At 36.8% G+C, this 21,504-nt stretch overlaps 1 protein-coding gene across 1 annotated transcript; it reads right to left on the reverse strand.

Annotated features, from left to right (window-relative positions):
* Positions 1–189: 189 nt before the first annotated feature.
* ddx6 (DEAD (Asp-Glu-Ala-Asp) box helicase 6) lies at positions 190–17,000 on the reverse strand. The gene is made up of 14 exons (XM_056477925.1): positions 16,889–17,000; positions 10,434–11,058; positions 10,292–10,355; positions 10,095–10,199; positions 7,781–7,910; positions 7,532–7,678; positions 7,345–7,439; positions 7,132–7,254; positions 6,101–6,229; positions 5,890–6,006; positions 5,664–5,727; positions 5,455–5,556; positions 4,031–4,215; positions 190–3,944 (listed from the first exon to the last, which is right to left on the reverse strand). Exons 2-13 carry the CDS (start codon positions 10,634–10,636, stop codon positions 4,040–4,042), a joined length of 1,455 nt encoding a protein of 484 aa, XP_056333900.1. The 5' UTR covers positions 10,637–11,058; positions 16,889–17,000; the 3' UTR covers positions 190–3,944; positions 4,031–4,039.
* Between the last annotated feature and the right edge of the window lie 4,504 nt (positions 17,001–21,504).

Raw genomic sequence — 21,504 nt, forward strand, 5'->3', positions numbered from 1 at the left:
CACAACCACTGGGTATAAATTAGTGATTACCACTCTGGGTGGTCCAGAAATGGTGCTGGATCTACTTCATCCCAAACTCTGCAGGACACTGACCCTCCATGAGCAGTAGTTTCACAAGTGCAAAATGTTTTGTATTTGACAGTACATTCAAACATTTTCTACAAAATAAAGACACCTTAAAGACATACATGGAACTTCAGTGAGCTTTATTATCAAACAAAAACCATGACAGATGTTAACCATTGCATTCACACATCTCAACTCTTTAAAAATGCAGCATCACTGAGAAACAAAAGAAAGCCAATTGAAACGGTCCAAATTGAAAAAGGAGAAACAAAACAATACTTTGGATTTCTCTTGAGTTTAGTTGTTCATTTGCAATATCCAAACAGAAAGAAAACAAACATCTCAAATTTAAGGGCAAAGGTTAGAGATTGAATTTTCCTCACCCTGAACTCCTGTGTGTTCATTTTTAATTTTTCTTTTAAGCCAAATTTAACCCCATCCCTCCCACCCACTAACCCAAACTGATGTATTCAAATACTTCCAACACTGAACACATGGGAATGGTAAAGTGCTGGAATTAGAACAATACATCAGAGCAGCCAAAAAAATAAATAAAAAACCTTCCCACCCAACCAAATACAAAAAATAAATACAAATAAATAAAATAATACACTGAAGAATGAGTGGATTTCCATTATGAAATTTGCTGAAGCTTCCGAAAACAACTCTTAAACAGGTGAGATGTTCTCCAACTCTATTCTTCGAAATGAAAGGGAAAAACAAAGCTTAAAATGAAAATCAAAACCCCAACCACCATTGCAAAGACCACAGCACATCCAATCACATGCTGATTTACAGCATCACAAGAACGAACTGTGATTTCCACAGCAAGTGGTTACTGAAAAACACTGGGCTGCTGCCAAATGCCCAGAAACTCACATTCTCCTCTCTAGAGCAGATCTGTTTTAAAAAGCCCCCAGAAGAAACTAAAGCGGATTAGTTGGGTGAACAATCTGTGCACACCAGAGGGGAACGCTATAGAGAAGAGAATATGAGGCCGGATTCAAGCATGGCTACTGTGGAAAAGGCTGCATTTTGAGGATTGTGAGAAATTATAATCTTGGCCAAAATTTGGGTAACCAACCACACGGTTGGCACAAATGTCCTTAATTGTATCAATAGCCTTCACAGTCGGCAATGCCAATCCAAAAATGGAAAGAAAACAAAACATCTCACCTGTATTTGACTTTCTAACGGGGACGTTGGTGATGTTTAAGTCCAACGTAAAAAATTCAAAGCAAATTGTGCTAATAATCACAAAAAGGCATAAATTGTATCCCTCCCAACCTTCAACCCACCCCATATAAAAGAACACCCTCAAAACATCACGGGTCAAATGCATAACTTAGTGAAAAAGCAGCAGAAGGGCTAAGGCAGGGGTGTCCAAACTCAGTCCTGGAGGGCCGGTGTCCTGGAGAGTTTAGCTCCAACCCTAATCAAACACACCTGAAGCAGCCAATCAAGCTCTTACGAGATATACTGGAAACTTCCTGCAGGTGTGTTGAACCAAGTTGGAGCTAAACTCAGCAGGACCCCGGCCCTCCAGGACAGAGTTTGGACACCCCTGAGCTAAAGTGTCTCAAGCAAGCCCATTTCAATCCCCAGAGAGGGGGAAAAAAATAAATCACTCAAATCTTTAAAGGCTATTAGTGTTTAGGGGTGATGGGGATGAATATTCTGCTGCAAAGAAACAAAAATAATAAATCATTTGGTTATCAGCACCCATGAAATACCCACATCCCACATTAAATACCCTCATCCCTGCCACAATTCTTCCTCAAAAAAAATAAAATTTAAACTCCCCTATGGTCTTTACACCTCTAGCCTAAATGAGGAAGTGCTCCAAGCCTGTGTGCAGCCTGTATTATTGCCCAACCCTTGAACTAAGTTCAAACTTAAGTGCAGCTCACACTGCAAAGATTTAGATTCTTCTGTTAAGTCTGTGCAGCATCTTAAGATCATGGTCTTTTTACAAAACGAGAAAAAAAAAAAAGCCTGCTGACTCACAATGCACTGCATGTTTCTGCCGCTACATTATGTCAGTCCATCAAGTCTTGGCATCCAGTTGAGTATTTTTTTGTCCATTTTTTTCCTTTTTCCAATGGGAACCACCAAGTCTTTCAATCCTCCCACCCCTAATGGTCTGTTTGAAGTCATGTCCTAGTGCCGATGGCAGTGAACACAGACCCATGTAACAGCTACACATCTCGCTTAGAAATTCTAGATTTTTGCACGTTGCCAATTTGAGCTGCACTGCAGCGAGTAGCACTATTACATGATGAAAATATTAAATTATCTCTATGATTAGAGTCACCCAGGCTCAGGGACCCCGCTGAGTGCTCATAAGTCAGTGTTACAAGCAAAAGGCTGGAAAGCAATTAAGCCTCATGTTTTCACAACGCATAAATGAGGCTATTTATTTGAGCGACCCATGTCAGGAAACATGTCAACACTGGAAAACGGATGAGTTAATAACTGCAAATCTGAACAACTGCACCACCTGCTGAAACCACCAGAGAACGACACTCAAAACCATTGAACAGAGTTTTGAGTTTTAAAATAAAAATAAAGCAAGTGTGAACTCATTTCTTGCGATAACAAAACAACGGTGGCGCATTACCTGGAAGGTTTAAACTTCAAACTTATTTCCCCATGAAGGGGGATGGAAAAGGGGAAATAAGCAAACAAAATGGTGCCAACCAGTGCTGACAGGATCCTGGATTTTAAATATCTTTCCAACATTCTGCTCAAATGTTCATCCAGCCTTTTAGCTTGTTTTAAAACAATCCATTTAAAAAAAAATAAATGAAGTATTTACAAAATGTTTACAAATGTGCCAGATCTGTATAAATGGCACATTTAGGACAGAGTGCCTACCCAAGAATGCAAAACTGCACCGAAATCAGGATGAAATTGGAAGAGGATAGAAAAAAAGAAATGAGGGAGGGGTCAAAAAAAGAGAAAGAAATCCACATTAGTCTCAAAGAGAGATTCCTCATGGCCAATGAGAAAGGCTGGTCTGAGTCTGGTCTAGTCTTAGTGTTGGCCCGCTGAAGACAGAGGGAAAGAGTTATGGGTCTCTAGAGGCATGGCATGTTCCATGAGCAGATGAAGGGGAAAAACAAAATCCTTGTGAATCCTTGAGCCGTGTGGGACTTTTGAAAGCTTGCCACAAGAAGATCAGACCCCATCATTGTCATTATGCTCACTGATATCATCTCAGTTCTCCTGCAAGGGGCTTCTTTTTACAACATAGTCAAAGTACAGCACAATTTGCTGCCTCATCCTTTCTCCCACTGTGCAATCCTTTTCTTTGCTGCCCCAATAAACTACAGGTGACAAATGCAAAATTATTCTTCTGATGCCAAACGTGTTGGGGCAGACAAGCAATACTAAAAGCCAAAGAAGGGGAGTTAAAAAAAGCGATGTCTTATGAGGGGAGAAAAAAAAATCATCAGGTTATTACTTTTTGAACAAGTTAGACTGTTAAGGCACTTGTTTCAAATGACTAGAAACATGAATATGAGCAGAGGGACAGAGAGACTGTGGGGTGTGGATGTGCTTAAAGGCGATGAATTGTTTCTTTTCTTGGGTGATAAATCCTCATGTCCCCTCTTTCCCTCCTCATCATGTGATCTGAAGTCTTCAGGATGAAAATATTGGTGCAGCAGTCCTTTAGTGGGCCATGAGTCCTTCCCGAATATTGGGCCATCGAAACATTCCTTGTGGTGGCACAAAACAGAAGAAAAAAAAAAAAAAAAGGAGGGGGAAGAGGAAGACAGAAAGAAGATATAGTTGAAAGAAAAAAAAAAATCCCCTATTCCCTTGACACAGTAGGGAAGGAAAAGGGTTGGGATAGGGGACAAAGGATTGGTGATCTGGAGAGAGTAAAAAATAAAAAGAAATGATTAATATCAAACATGTATGCATCACAAATGCTGATTCATCCTAGCTCTGAACTCACCTCTCCTGCTCACAGTTTAACCTCCTCTCCGCTCTCACTGTGGTACTCGGCCACATATAGACTCTTGTCAATACTGCTGGGAATGGGCTTGATTTCAGTACCCAGCTGTTCTTCAATACCTTTCAGGTTAAAGCGGTCATCATAAGTGATCAAGTTAATGGCAAGACCCAAGTGTCCAAATCGGCCTGTGGGAAGAGGGCAGTTATATACACAGATACTTTTTCCAAGTCAAACAGCAAGATATAAGATGCAACATTAGATCTCAGGCCTCATTAACATCTAATATTAACATGCGCGTTTATTAAAACCAATCAGGCTGTCATTTATGGTCCATTTAAATTGTGTTTGGATTTAGTTGATTCCCTTCCCTCTTTTTTCCCTCACTCTATACATCACTTTCAGAAGAGTATTCAGTGGAGACTAGGGCCAGACCGATAAACTATTATATCGAATTATAGAAAAAAAAAATAAATAAATAAATAAATAAAAAAAAATGTACTTTTTTTTTTTTTTTTTTTTAAATAAGATTTGGACGTTTTTACCCTATAATGAACAGAGCCAATCACATAGCAGAAATGAGCAACAACGGCAATCTAGATATTAGAGATGTACTGAATTTTCGGCCAATGAAAATGTATCAACAGTATGAATGACCTCATGTTACTATGGCGTGGGTAAAGATACAGATGTACAGTTCAATTACAGCAACTTATGTTATAAACAGTTAGTTCATCCAAAAATTAAGACTGACCATCATGTTGTAACCAAAGAGATAGACACCATATGGGCTCATTGGGGGGAAGGGGGGGGGGCATTCTTGATCATCTGTGAGGTTTAAGGGGGCAAGATGGGAGTCCAGCTAGAAGAGCATTGCAGTAGTCCACCCTCTCAGGTTTCTGTGATTCCCAGAAGAGAGGGTGGACAGTAGAATCTGATGATTCACCTTTATCAAAATCAGCAGACCGGTCCAGTAAAAGCAGAAGAGATGAATTAGCACCTGCTTTGGAAATCAGCAGGGCTTCAGAGACGGAGTAGTGCAGTCTCAGTGGGATGTCCACATTTGAAGCCTGATTGGTTTGCATCCAGCAGGTTATTAAAAGGTGTTAAAACATGGATATTTGGTTGCAAACAGCCCTTTCAAGTGTTTTGGCAATATTCTAATAGTTTAAGGATATCCAGATTGAACCGCTGAAGGCATATGATCTGTTTTGAGGATGGCTTTGTTTGGTATTTTTTTGAATATTGAACACGTCAGAACTACTAGGGGATGGGGGGGGGGGGGGGGGGGGTTTGCACTGAAAATTGTAATCTAAAATCACTCCAATAACAGAAGCATGCCTAAGCAGTTTGTAACAATAGGAAGGTGAGTAATAAGGAGAGTAATAACAGGAGCTAGGGGGAGATCGAAACTAAACACTACTCACCAGATCTGCCAATGCGATGGAGGTACGTCTCCCCAAGTTTGGGAAAATCGAAGTTGATCACCACATTCACAGCTTGAATATCAATTCCTCTCGTGAAGAGATCTAATCAAAAGTTTACAAGCCTCAAAAAGCTGATGCAATCCAGCCAACGAATGCATGTTTATACTATGATTTAACTAAGCAAAGCACTGATTTTCAATTTTGCTTACCAGTGCAGACGAGATTTCGACATAAGCCGTTTCTGAAGTCATGGAACACGCGGTTTCGGTGTTCCTAAATAAATAAATAGATAGAAACATGTTGGCAAAAACCACAAGACACAGAAGCCCCAAATCATTTTAAATTCCATACACACTTCAGAAATCAAACACTTGCTCAGTTTCAGAATTGTGCCAACAGCAGTGCAGTCACACCACATGCCCTCTTTATACCCACCTGCCTCATCTTGGCATGAATGTAGAAACAGGAGTACCCAAGCTGTGAGATCTTTTTAGCCAGGAGTTCCACTCGCTGGGACGAATTGCAGAAGATTATGGACTGATTGATCTGGAGCTGAAAAGAAAACATTAAAGAGATCAGATCTGCATGTTCTGAAATGATTAGTAGTAATGAATCAGATGAGGTATTGCATGCACAGCGCTTTTACCCTAGAGAATAGAGTATTAAGACAATGGACTTTCTGCCTTTCAGTCACATAGGCGTAATACTGAGTAACCCCCTTCAGGGTCAGCTCCTCCATCAGGTTTATCTCATAGGGCTTCTGGAGATGAGAGTTCTGTTCACAAAAATAGAGAATGCATTATTTCAGAAATCTAATGATGGAGTACAATTACATTCAACATTTCATTATAGCCAAAAGAATTAAGATGTTAGAGTTTTCTGTAAAAAACTAAAGCAACATGTTATTATGGTGGCTTGAATGGCTTAATTATTTAGCATTTTTGTTCGTTTACGTTTATGACGCAAGTGAAAAATGTTATGCAAAAAACAATAGATATTAGGGTTTGATCAATAGAAGATGCCATCAATCAATCGCTGATAGACATCACGATTCTCTGCCCCACAACCATGCCCACTCGCTAAAAATACACACTTGGGCCCAGTTTACACTAACAAAAATGATCCACACTGGCGTTTCACCTAGAGTTTCTGAACAGCCCTCAGTCCACACTATAACGCTGAAAATGCACATCACTTGACCAAGCACAGATGCCTGAGCTCCAGGCAGTCAGCGGGTCAGTACAATGCTTCAATCTTTCACGCTTACAGTTAGTAATTTTAGCGAAAACCTCAGATAATGTTGGTTGGTTCCTGTGGGTTGTGCACCTTTTTTACCAACCAAGTTTGTCAATGCCATAATAATAATAATAATAATAATAATAATACAGATCACTCTGCCTATTCATGCCCACGAAAAAAATGACTGACAGGTGATAATTTGTGTGTAACTTATCTTTATTTATCATTTGGTTATTGGTAAAACAAAGACTATGCAGGTCAGGTAGTTGAAACGGTAGTCTACAAATAATTAATTATGAATTAATTAGTTATTCATAATTAATTAAATCACTGCCACCTACGAGGACACTATTGTCCATCACAATGTTTCACATTAGACATCGCACGATACCAAATTGATCATCAGCCAACCCTAATAGATAATAGAAGTGAGCTTACCATGAACTTTTGCACACTCAGTGGGAATGTGGCCGAGTACAGCAAAATTTGCCTTTGTTTGGACAAAGAGCTCAGCATCTCCTCCATCATCTGTACAAAATCCTGTGACAAGAGCTTATCTGCCTACTCAAAACAAGAGCAAAACACCCATGAGATGTGAGAATTGCTTTCAGCAATTAGCCTAACCACAAGATAAAGCTCTTATTCACACACCTCATCCAACACGATCATCTGTACTTGACCGACTTTGGCCACTCCCTTTTTGATGAGGTCTAAAATTCTTCCTGGAGTGGCGATGACGACGTGCACTACAAATAGAAGAACCCAAGTAGTTCCAAGAGCAATTCAAACAGAATATCAACATTTAATAACCAGTGCCCTCAATTAAATGATCACTTACCCGTTTCGTCAAGTCTCATGATGTCATCACGAAGGTTGGTGCCACCTGTAGTTGCCATGACCTTGACCCCGCCCATGTGTTTGCTGACCTGGATACAGATCTGGCTCACTTGAAGAGCCAGTTCTCTAGTGGGCACAATGACCACCGCTGCGAAAAAGCAATGAAAGGATGAAGTCACTTACAACGAGTAGAGAAATCTCATATGAAAGCTAATAAAGCTCAAACCAAATGCAAGACCTTCCCACTGACCTTGTATGCTGTCTTTCTTCAGGTCTATGCGTTCAAGTAAGGGAATGAGGTAGGCGCCACTTTTTCCTGTGCCGTTCTTGGCTCTGGCCAGAATGTCCCTCCCAGACAACGCAATGGGAATGCTCTCCTCCTGCAGGAACGGTAGAGCACAGCATAATGAGCAGATGGGTCTGATTAAACACACTTCTCTAGTATGTGGATGGAAAACTCATGGTGACTGATAAAACAAAGTCAATTTTCTTGTTTTAAAAACAAGTCAATTTTATTCACTAAAATGACCATTGATAAATCATTAAATTCAGACTTAGACAGCCACTACAAAAAGTGACATTTACACAAGTACTCAGATATGCATGAATGGGAAGTGAGGTTTGATCTGCCACACAAAGAATTTTCATTTTTGAGTGAACAACCGTTTTATTTCTTCTCTTGATCACAAAAGCAGATATAGAGAAATACTGATAGTTGGCAACCTATGACGTACATGACTATGGACATCAATACGTGGCAGCTACCAAAATATCTACTTTGATGATTAATAGAAGAAACTCAAAAGGTTTAAAACCACATGAGTAAATGATTGTTTAATACATTGCCAGCTTCTATGGCCATTTTCATAGTGAGAAATGGTATACTTGAGAGAGTTATATTAAGGCTTTTTAATTTATTTAACGGTGTTAAAAATTGCTTTAAAGAATGAATGGAATAAAGAAAAATGAATCATTCTCACAGAATTAAAACCAACACAATATGCTTCAAGTTTAAAGTAATTTTACAAATAAAACAATGTGGGAAGATCTTAAAGTATTAAAAACTCGTGCCATCCTGGAGTGACCAATTCTACAATGAGTAAAAACAATCTGGTCCCACTGTATGGAACATTTATATAAAGTTTCTTTCATCAACATTAAGCCAATTTCATGCAGATCTCATTGTTTGTCATTAATGTATGAACAAATTGTTTTTTTTTAGATTCAAAGGAGGTACTGGGCAAATTCTCATTTTAGATGAACTATCACTTTAAGCATCCACTGCCTCACTATGAGGACACGCATCATCTCCAGAGCTGCTCCAAGAGTCACTACGCAAGCATTTCACAATTTCATGTGATAAAAACACTCATCACAATCACTCAGCTAAAAATGTCTTCATTAGTCAAACAGTTTGGTTTAGCTTTATATAAAAAAGTAAGCATTTCCAGAATTTAAATTTGAAAAAAATGGGAATGGGAATTTTTTACATTGAAATCAACAATAAACCAGTTGCAAAGTAGCTTTACATTTGTTGGACTACTGGGTGTATGCGGAAGTATGTGGAAAGACTTTTAATTTGTCAGTAACCTGGGTTAAGCGCTTCTGGTGAACTCTATGCCATTACAAAATCATTGCATTTAAGGTCTGTTTTCTTTAAAAATCAGCAATCTCCACTGGCTGAGTGATATCCAATATAAACTGAGTCTCATATTGTACAAGAAGCACTCATTAAATTACATTTTCCCCTGCCATGTCTTTAAAATATGAAGATTTTTTTTCTCCAGTATATTCAATGGAGCGTCTGCGATAGCCTGCTAAACCTGATGGGCACGTGCGAGTAAACTGCTTTTAGTCACGTTTTACACTAGAGCAACTAAATGAATGCCAAAGTCTATTTAACTGATTATATTTTAATTGCATTACAACATCGTTACGGTAAAAGGAACCGTATAAAAATGGAAAGTCAATTTTTGGTCAATTAACCGTTCACCAGAAGTTTATCAGTATGGGAAGGAACACTAGCTCTGCATATACACTATTGCAAGGTCAGGCTCTCATTCGATTATGTCATTTCTACCAATAAATTGATTGAATGTCTATAAAAGACAGCTTACAAAAAAAATCTAAACGTGCACATGGTTTGAAAACTTAAGCTTTAAAATGATTGATAAATTAAATAGATTTAATTAAAAAAAAAAAAAAAAAAAAAATTTAAAATTAGGACTACAAAAAAGATAAAATAAATTTTTAAAAAGGCCCTACACATAGCATTAGTGTTAAAAATGCTTAACCCTTTAACTGGCTGCTCTACTAAATGGTTGACCATATTTTTACTTTTGAATGATGTTAAAGTCACTTAAAGAATGACTGTTTTAAATAATAGTTTACACGCAGCATTGTTGGTTTACCAAAAAAATAATAATAGTAAAAAAAAAACTAGCGACATTAAAGTTAAGAAATGCAATTTTTCTTAGTGGCCCAGTTTAAAGGGTTAAGATGAAGACTGCTCCCTTCAAATAAGAGGAAATCCTATCATCCAGTGTGCTCATTTTGTCTCTTGCCTGTATAGGTGACGGTTTCTCCCAGCCCATTTCAAAGATGCCCATAAGCAGCTCTCGTTTTAGGCAATAATCTTCAAACTCATTTCCCTTGGTCGCCGTCACGTCCTGCAAAATTCACAATTATTGAGATTTCTAGAAATGGGCCAGAAATCAAAATTGCATTGCGTTTCACACAAACAAACTACAGAGGGACGTACTGATGTTTTCATCCGCAAATCTTTTGGAGGAAGCTTTAGATTCTTCTTCCAGTCATCCCCAGGCCTGATACAAGTGAGAAAAAAGAAAAAAGTTAAATCCCAAATCATCCCTATAAAGCAGCACACTGTCATTAGAACTTACTTGATGATAGTGTTGGCTGTGGGTACAGGCTGGGAGTTGCCATTGTTGACTGTGCTAGAGGCTTTGACCTGGGCAGGCTGCGTTGTTTGGGACCCTCCTCCACCTCCACCGGGACCCCCTGCTGGCTTTACAGAGCCTCGCATTTGGCCGTTCTGATTTGACAGTCCCAGAATCACTGGGTTCTCCATTCTGGCTGTACTCATGACTTAAATATTCTCTCTTGAAACAGTGAGCGACAAGAAACAACAGTGGAGATAATCCTTTCTCTTGATGGTCTTGCAAAAAAATTTGCAAGTCGTCCTTCCCACAGCTTTCTCAGTGTCCAAAGCGCACGAAAGCAAAAAAAAAGTTAAAGCAATATTTTTTTTCACCAGTTGCTTGTTCCTCAATATGAAAGTCTCTTGTGGAACATCTCAATATGAATGTCACTCAAGCAACAGGTCACAGATGTTACAAGCAGGAAGCTTAGCGTCAATTATCCTTCCATTAATGAGCAAATTTCTTTTCTGCAAAAGGAAAGTTTCACAGACAAGGGGCCAGGAAGCCAGTGTTAGTCTTTTCAATTGTTCTGTCCATTCCGTTCTTTCAAATTAGTTAACATAGGCAATTTCAAAAGGTTTTCCACCTGTGTGCGAGAGAGAAGAGCATTATCATGTGAAATGTCAGACCAAACCACTACTCCATTTCAGTCAACGAAAACACCAGTTCTGAAGAATTGGGGTTTTCGCAGTTAGAGGATTTTCCAAAAACAACAAAACTGCTATTATGCCACATCTTACCATGGCCGAGAGAGCTTAACGTGCTGCAATTTAAGCAAGCATGTGCAATGTAAACACATTAAACGCACTGCATTCACAACACTTGCAAAAATATCAGAACACAACAGAAATGTTTCAATGGGACCCTAAAATGTGACGGATGCCACTGAGTCTTGACTATTGCTTAGTAAAGTAATAGGTGATCTTTAAAAGGTTTTTTGTGTTTATTTTAACATCCTGATTCCCTTGTCTTTTGTATTTTATTAACCTAAATAACCACAGCCTAAATAGCCAGGTCTAACATGTTTTAGAGTCCTCTTGGAACATTTACCATCTGAAAGTGTCGTAAGAAAATGCAGACGTTTTCGTAAATTGTTTGCGTTGTGACGAAATGCAGCACGTTTTATTCATTTGTTTGCGTTGTGAGAAAATGCAGCAGGTTATATTAAATTGTTTGCATTGAAAAAAATGCAGTGTGTTTTTTGTGTGAAATTTGCAGCTTGTGCTGTCAAATGGATGAGGAGCTTTCTCTTTATCGGCCACCGTTATATCTAGCAAAAAACTTAATCGTTTATTTAAGTTTTAGGTTTTCTGAGTGGCTAATATGACACTGTATGCAAATTGGCAAACATGGACAGATTTTGTAATATACAAAGGGATATTAAAGTGCATTATTGAAGTGCAGTACAGACATGTAAACACCTTAAACTTCTACCAGGGCTCAAAATTGCAACCTTTTATCTGTGCGACCTCAAAATATATTTAGGAGCATTTGTGCAAGCATAAAATTGCTGCCGTGCGACGGTCACCACATGCGCAGATTTAGAAGACATTCACGCAGAATGAATCTTTGCTCGTAAAAATGTTAAAACGCAGCACACAGGAATAGTTTAAAACAGTTGTCATGTCAATTTACTACAGTAAAAAAATCCTGCAATGCTTGCCCCGCCGTCAACCTCTTCTGATTGGCGTACTGCTCTAGCACCGAACACGAATGGATTGGTTAATATCAGAGCAACAGCCACGAAAATGTAAAGTGCTGCAGATGAGAGAATGAAAAGCACACTGACAGATTTTGCTTTAGAAACCACTTAAGTTACAAATAATGGACCATGATACACTTTAAGAGTGGATAGGACTCAAAGCCATTCACCGTAAAGTCTGAGCTTTCAGGTAACAGCGTTTGCCACTAAATAGTCACATTTTAAGCGTGAGAGGATTCTATTTAATCCTTCATTTAATCATCAGAATGCTGTCAGTCATGCAAGTGGCAGCTATAAGTGAAATTTAACACCACCTACACCTTCGCAAAAAGGCTTGCATTCATGTCAAGCAGGGTCGGTGGGCGCATGCCGATTTAAATTTTTTTTTGTTTGTTAGCGTTGATTTCCAATGCAATAAATCTGTTAATATAGAATTTGTAGTAACGGTGCACATAATTCTTGGTGGGTGCGACTATATTCTGGCTGGTGCACCAATGTTTTTAAAGTTAGGAGCACCAGTGATAGCAAAGTAAAAATGTTTATTTCGAGCCCTGACTACCGTTGTGTAGGATTTGCGACAGGACATTCCATACACACAGGGCTGTTTGACACTATTCTCTGCACCTACCAAGTCAGTGAAGGACCACAGACACCTGCATTGTGAAATGTGCTTTTTCTTTGTTAGTTTATTCCCTTGTGCAATATCAGACTCCATTAAAACAACACTCTTCCAGCAGTTCATACTCGCATCCAATATCTCGTTTCTCACGGGGGGCATGCAGAAAATGTTCATGAATGAAAGTGCCAAACTGCAGTTAAAGTTGACAATTAAAAATTAAAAACCTGAATTTACATGAAACTTGAGGAAATGTAGATAGCGCAGTGACGCAATGATGTAAATTGAATTGTGCCATAACATTTAAAACAGGATCATGAAAGGAACATTCAATAAGCAACTCATGTAAACGCCTTAATTATATTATTGCCTTATTCTTATTAAGGCAAATAATTTGATTACTGATGTCCATATAAACAGTCATTGACTGCTTGGATCGAGCAATGTCGACCAATAAGGCATCTTATGATGTCTAATGTGAAACTTTGTGATGCAAGATGAGATCAGAGTTAAGGGGTATGGTTAATGAAAGTAAATGCTGAATCTTATACTGGCCAATGTCTAGTCGAGACACCTCTCAAAAAAAAATAACTACACATTGCAATGATGCATAGTGCAAGCTCTGTGATTGGTTAGTTTGGTATCGTTGAGGAGTGTGGGCAGGGCAGAGAGAGTGGTGCGAGCCTGTTGAAGCGAGTGTTTACAAGTGTCGAGTTTTGCGGAGGACTTTTGTTTTGGGTTTACCTTATGATTAAAGTTATTGCACGTCCGCCGGTTTCCGCCTCTGAATGAGAGTTTGAGCTACTTCTACATTAAGGGTCGCGTTCAGAAAACAAACACCCGTGAAGAGGCATGCGTTTGAAAATATTCTTTACAGGACATAAATGTGCTATTTTATTTAAAAAATATATATACTGCTTATATTCTAATTTTAAAATGAATAACATTTAAAAGTATTTTGTTCACAAAAGCCCAAGTTATTCATTTTCACTTTTTATAAGAAAAAGGTGACTGTTGGTTTTAGACAACATGCGTTTTAATTTCAGTTGTTCAAAGTTGATGTTCAAGAAATAATCAAAGATAGTAGATAGTGCGCGTTTTCTTCAATTATTTTAAAATAAAGTAATGCACCATTCATTTAAAAATCTCTCACTTGTAATGTGTGTGCATAATTACTGTACCAAACCTGTCAGTGAACTATGAGGGGGAAAAAATTAATAAAATAATCATTCATTAATCATAATAGATTAATCATAATAAAATGTTCAATTCATCGATATTTAGAGTTTAGGCCAAATAGCAGAGCCCTAATTTACAGTATATGAATGCAATATTACATGTCATCGCAGCGATGCATATAGAAACAAATATGATCATCATCATCATCATCGTGAGACAGCTGCAATCTTGAAAGTAAATTTTTTATTTTGCAATTTTATACCTTTTGTTCAGCAATATTTTATGTTGGACCTGTAATACTTGGTTTTTGGAGTGTTTAGCCATTTGTACATTTTTAATCAAACATTTGCCCTGAAGCTCTTAATAGTGTGAATATCACATGAATGAAGTTGGAGTATAGGTTGTTTTCAATCACGCGGTTCTGGTAATGCGCAAAATTCAGACGGACGACAGGAAGTAAAAAACTGAATGGGAGACAGAGGAAAGTCCATACTTTTGCGATTTATACCATATTTCAAAGGCGATACTGTTGGGCATGACCCTATCATGAAGAGGGCCAAGTTTTCTACTGAACTAAAACATATTTGACTGTCATCAAGATACTGTATAAGCGATTACATTACATGAAAAATATTATAGTAAATACTATAGTGTTTGGAAGCATACTATAGATAATTACTTGAATTAAACGGTCTCAGTAATTATATTGTTGCTGTGGTTCAACAACTGTAGTAATAAATTATTCATTAGGCTTCAGTTGTCTACGCTATAATTATACACCATCACAATGCACTACAGTTTACACTGATGTTATCAAAGTATAACAGAGTTATACACATTACTCACTTTACTATGTGGTTTAAAACATGTTTATTATAAATTAAATTAATTAAGTTTTTCCCCCATGCAGATATCTTCCAGACATCACGAAATAACAGATGAAAGCATTCAAAAGCATGGACGAATAGTCTACATTATTATTCATTCATATCTGTAAGGGGTAAGAGTGCTCCACAATAATAACAGTCTAGTTGTCGAAAGGGTTGCATTTTTTTTTTGTTCTGTCGATGAACTTAACCATTAACAAACCTTCACCACTGCTGTGCATCTCAATGTTCACATTAGGGTTGTTTATTCCATCAAAACACCAGTAAAGAAATGGATTGCAAAACGAGACATATTTGATTTCAGTGATTACATGACAGGGTAAGTTATATTCATCTAGATTTTGTATATTTTTGGTGGTGTTTGTATCTGATTTTTTGTTAACATTAATATATTTCTACACATAGCCTGTATATAATCTTTATTGGTGCGGTCAATCGTCAAATTATCGCATTCAAAAAATAAATAAATTGTTTGTACACACGAATGTTTTGGAATAAAAATAGTTTATTATGCCACCTTTTCTTCCATTTTTCAGCCAGTTTCTTGAATTTCCCCCCTTTATGAGCAAATACTTTTGGAAATCTATAAACGCTGTTCTGCCTTTCTTATTTTGGCTGATTTAAACAATTATAAACAAAACCGAAACATTTTGACACTTCCTAAGCAGAAGAATAACTTCCTGCCCTCCATCTGAATTTTGCACATCATCTGAAAACCATATATATATATATATTTTTTTTTTTTTTTTTTTTATATTTATTTATTTATGCACACAGGCATACACACACACACACACACACACACACACACACACACACGTGTATCAGGATGAGAACAAATCTTGATATGAGACTTTTGTCATTTGCACAACCAGCTTCAAATTCGGTTTGATAAAAGGTTGTCATTTTTTTTTTTTTTTTTAACAAAAAGTGTGCCAATTGTTGTGTGCATCTTTAACACAAAACCAAAGACGACATTAATTTAGCACTAATGCTAATAATGCTGAACTTTCACAATAAACTGCAATGTTACAGCGTCAAAAGAGTTAACACACTAGTGCAGAAATTACACAGTCAAGCTCTGGTAGAAGTGTCAAGATAAAAGTCTGTTGAATTCGTAACTAATTAAAACGTTAAACAATTTTAGCGCTCTAAATATAGATCATAAAAGTTATTAGATGTCAAATGCAAGTTCAATAATGATGGCAGCAGCACCTGGCACAATGTCAACACGACAGGCCTCATTTTAAAACAGCCTCGCGTGTATTTTAAAGTATTTACAGATGACAAACTTCAATAAATGTGAATTCAGTGTTGTTATGCATCTATAAAAAAACAGGTGAAGTTGCACGTTGACTAAACAGCTGTGGAGCTTAAAATTAGACTTAAGAAATGTTTAGCTAGCTTAAGTTAACCGAAAGGCTATAGTTCATTAAACTCACTCTATGAACACTGAAAAACAATGTAATGGTATACGTTATAACCAATGTCACGCTGTAGTTGTTAAGCTAAAACTTACATTTTAACGTTAACCATGTTGATTCCACAACGTGAAACTCGGCGTCACGCAGCTAACGTTAATGCTAAAGTTTAGCTACGCAGCTACCGCTGACGGCTTCATGTCAAACACATATTAATAGTCGGCTACATTTTAAATATTTAGCAAACACTGTTATGTTGATATGATTTGAATATGTGGCTTTTATTATGAGCAAATCTGAATATTTGAGCTGTTAGGAAGGAAAATATTAGCAGTGCTCAAGCTCGTTAGCTTTTGCCTTGCACACAGGCCGCACGCGCATTTACCTCAGATTCACAATTGTCGGCATCGACAACCAAACACTCGTTTTAAAAAGGATAAGACATAGGCTAGAAAATGTGTAACTCGTACAAAAGCAACTACACAAACGTTGTAAGTGAGCCAAAAATAAGACAACAGACAAATATGTAAACACTAAGACACAAAGAAACCCACAAAACCGATTTAAAACCACAAAACACAACACGTAGATTTGACGTTCAGCAAACTTACCAAACGTGGCAGAGAATATCTTTCAGTGTGTTTGTGTTTGTGAATTATAGGTGTAGAGTTCTGACATATATTTCGGGGTGTAAAGCGAGTGTGTAAGATGGCTTCCAGTCATCTTTAAACCCTCCCATAATCAGTCACATGAGACAGAGCCCTGTCTAATCCACACAAACGCAACGCATATGACGATTGTTTAGAAAACGCTATTTAATGCTGCTGTCATTTAAAATGCGTTGTTAAACAGTTTACACGTTTATTTTCTTAATAATACATATATTAATAGCTCTTAGAATTTCGTTTTATTTGTTTGCAGGCGGTTGAGGTCGTCACAAATATACATTTAGCTTTAAAAATGTCCTAATTACACAGCAGCGCAGTTTAATTCTTACCTGAGCTTGTTTTAGTCTTGGCTGAATCACGGCATGTGAAGGGTGTCATTTAATTAGCTCAACGTGTTTATACTTGACTAATTGGTGTAAGGACTCGTGGTTTAGATATGTTATTTTTTATTTGGATCTTTAAAAACATATTTATTATTAAGAGTTATGCTTGTTTTATGATTATTAAAGAGACTTGAAGTGCACAAAGTAGGTATCTGCTGATAGGCACACCTGTGGTGTTTAGAGGTAGTTGATTAATTGCCTTAAGTAGTTGAATGACTAATTAGACTTACTTATGTGGGTCAAAGAAAGTTGTTTCAACGCAGTGGTTCTCAAACTTTTTTCTTCAAGTAGGCTACTACCATCTCAGAAATAATTGTCTCTCCAAGTACCACCATAATGACCAGTATTGAAATACAGTTGCATAGGAGTTAAGCAGCTACAGCTCTGCACAGTTTAAAAACAGATTAACTACTATTATTAAGAATGTTTATTATTATCAGCCACTTTAAACCTTATAGTTTGAACATTAACACTGTACTGTACTTATATGTAAAATAAATAAAATGTCAACGTTTAAATTAAAATGTGCTTTTAAAATTGTAGTGTCCTGTACTTAAATGTAAAGTGTTAACCTATAGTATCCTATTCATCAAAATCTGGAAATGTTGCTTGGACCTCATATATATAGGCTATATGTAGGGCCAGACGGAATCTGCAGACATTTTTTGCTATTTCTGCACACAATTGTGTTAGAAATCTGCAGATTTATGCTTAATTATTTTGGGAGTATCATAACTAAAACCTTAATATAATAAAAGCAAAAAAACAATACCTTTTAGACTTTTATTTAATGTCCACAATGCAAATCCAATTAGATCCACTTTATTTGGTAAAGAAAGCAAGTCTCTAATATAATATATCAACTAAAAGACAGAAAATATTACTTTACAAAACTGTATTGTAAATAAATCAAATGAATATTTTATATTAGTCAATAATATTACTGAAATTAATTTAAAAACTGAATAAATATACATTTACACACAATTACTCAAGTAAATAAACAGAATCAATGATGGGCTAAAAATCTGCTGAATTCTGTGAAAGCGGATTCCGTGTGGGCCTAGCCTATATGTCATCATATTCATATATGAACCATTTCTAATTAATTTTGAAATATACGTTGCCTGTACATATGACATTGGATTACTCTGCGTACCACTAGAAGGCAGCCCGTGTTCCACTTGTAGTACACGTACCACAGTTTAAGAACCACTGTTTTAACATAAAAACAATTCAGTTTACCTAGTATTCAATAGTATGTGTCCTGTTATTTACATAGTTTTCATAGCAGGTAAAAAAACATTAATTTTGAGCACAATGACGCAGACCTAAGTGTCCTTAAGTTTGACATATATTTAATATACATTAATAATAATAATTCATTTGTTCATTTTCCTTCAGCTTAGTCCCTTTATTCATCATGGGTCGCCACAGCAGAATGAACTGCCAACTTATCCAGCATATGTTTTACACAGCAGATGCCCTTCCAGTTGCAACCCAGTACTGGGAAACATCCATGTACACTAAGGCCAATTTCATTCATTTATTCAGTTTCTTTTCGTCTTAGTCCCTTTATTAATCAGGGGTCACCACAGCAGAATGAACCGCCAAGTTATCCAGCGGATGGCCTTTCAGCTGCAACCCAACACTGGGAAACACCCATACACTATGGCCAATTTAGCTTATTCAATTCACCTATCGCGCATGTCTTTGGACTGTGGGGGAAACCGGAGCACCTGGAGGAAACCTCCTGCGCGGGGAGAACACGCAAACTCCACACAGAAAGATGAACTGACAAAGCCTGGGTTTGAACCAGCGACCTTTTTGCTATGAAGCGATTGTGCTTCACAGCAAAAAGTGCCCACTGTGCCACCGTGATGCCCAATATATATATATATATATATATATATATATATATATATATATATATATATATATATATATATATATATATATATATAAATATACTTATACATATTACTTTTATCATATATCATATGATAAAGATTTTTTTCATATATCATAACAAAGAGGGAATCTGGAACTAGAATAGGAACTGCCTATTAAGGTAGTCTATAGTCATTTATTAAGCAAATAACAAACTAGCTAGCACATTGTACTTTCCTCAGTCAGAATTTAGCGATTTGAATAATACATTTTTTTTTACATGATAATAATAATAATAATAATAATAATAATAATAATAATAATAATCTAGCCTCTCTTGTAAAAAAGTAATAAAAGTAATAAAAAAATAATTAGTATTAAAATGAACTTTTATATGCTTTAAAATTGACATTTGGTGCTTCACACCTCATTTTCTTTAAAGAATAAGGTCCAAAATGTAGAATAAAAGGTATTTGTAAAATGTTTTCTCTGTATAATAACAAAAAGGTCAGTAGTGAGAGATGATGCTACTTTTGTCAGATTCTTCTCGGTCCTATGGCTCGTTTCCACTGACTGGTACGGTACGGTACGGTACGGTTCGGTTTGGTACGGGTCATGGGACATAGGACAAATAAAGGGTCATAGGACAAATGAGCTCATGTATGACCAGTGGTGTAAAGTAACTAATTACAAATCCTCAAATGACTGTAATTGAGTAGTTTTTCTCAGAAATTGTAATGTACTAAGTAGTTTTAAGAATGTGTACTTTTACTTTCCCTTGAGTACATTTTTAGTGCTGTATCGGCACTTTTACTTCTCTACTTTTCTTAAAACTCCAGTCACTACTTTATTTTTTCTTGTCTATGGGGATTGGCTGAGTAGTCTTGTGATTCCTGTCCAATTAAATCACACATAGAAGGTAAATCACATCATAATGAACTACCTCAAGACATGGGTGCTTTGTAATTTCAGCAAACTGTTTGGAAGCATTAAAAGTTTCCAAGAAGATGTCCAAAGTCTTTACACGCATTGACCCAGAGACTGTTTAGATGCATGTCACTGATGACAAGATGATGGATGTTTACTGTATGATGACCAAAATGGCCTTAAACACCTAGCAAGCACAAGGCGTCAACATGACTTCTGATTGACATTGTACAGCATTGTGGGGACGTTGCATTTTGGAAATAAAAATAGGGTTAACATCAGAACCCAACGTCAGGCCGACGTCAATGTCCAACGTCCAACCTAAAATCAAGCACATGTCAACGTCTAATGATGTAACAGCTGGACGTTGTGTGGACGATACTACTATGATCTCTATCAGCCGTTGGATTTTGGTTGCCATACTGATGAATAGATGTCAGTATTTACGTCAATGACGTTGGTTTAAGATGTTGGCTCGACGTTGGATTTTGGTCACTTTCTAACATAATCTAAATCCTTAGACGCTGGCTAGACATTGAATTTTGGTCACCTGACGTCACAACTTAAATCTAACCTAATATTAACGTCTTATGACGTTGTGTATCTGCTGGGCAATAACTGAATTCACTACAGAATGTTACACTTACACACATCCACAAAATACATGTAAACGCATAAACTTTTTACAACGTAATACTCACTATTCACTACTCTTGAGTACCTTTGAAAGGGCTACTTTTTACTCATACATTGAGTAATATTTACAACAGATACTTTTACTCTACATTTTATAGGCAAGTAATGGTACTTTTACTTAAGCATGAATTTTCAGTACTCTTTCCACCAGTATGTATGAGACAAATTCTGGATCTTTGTCTGTGGGTGGGTGGGTCTTTCGTTTTTTTCCCTTCACTTTCGTCAATAGGTGAAGCCTGTTCCTCGTCACTGTTGCCACTGGCTTGCTTGATTTAGGACTTGTGGACAGTGGCGCCCCCAGAAAATTTTCTTAGGGGTGGCCAGAAGAGGCCACTCCAAATCTTGGGGTGGCACACAAAAAATTATGTATTCAGTGTTATATTCTGTATGAATTCAGTGTTCATATCATATCGTATCATATATATATATATATATATATATATATACAGTGTTATATTTTTGTTTCTGGTAAATGAAATGTGGTTTTAATTCATTTAATTAATTACTCTTGAAATATTGCAATTTATTGCTTGAAATAATTCAGCAAGTGCATGTGCAAACCAAATAAAAATCAATATTTAGTTTAAAAAACACTTTTTATATACATAAATAACTTTTCAGCTATTTTCACATACTTTTATTGTACAGCATACAGTATGCCAT

This window comes from Danio aesculapii, chromosome 18 (assembly GCF_903798145.1).
Source record: "Danio aesculapii chromosome 18, fDanAes4.1, whole genome shotgun sequence".
NCBI lineage: Eukaryota > Metazoa > Chordata > Actinopteri > Cypriniformes > Danionidae > Danio > Danio aesculapii.

Excerpts from the sequence above, each read along its gene's own strand:
- ddx6 (XM_056477925.1), bottom strand. The coding sequence starts at position 10,636 with ATGAGTACAGCCAGAATGGAGAACCCAGTGATTCTGGGACTGTCAAAT. Across the intron at positions 7,255-7,344 it reads AGATGATCGTGTTGGATGAG|GCAGATAAGCTCTTGTCACA; the intron begins GTGTGTGAATAA and ends TGTTTTGAGTAG. Across the intron at positions 6,230-7,131 it reads TGAGTGTGCAAAAGTTCATG|AACTCTCATCTCCAGAAGCC; the intron begins GTAAGCTCACTT and ends TTTTGTGAACAG.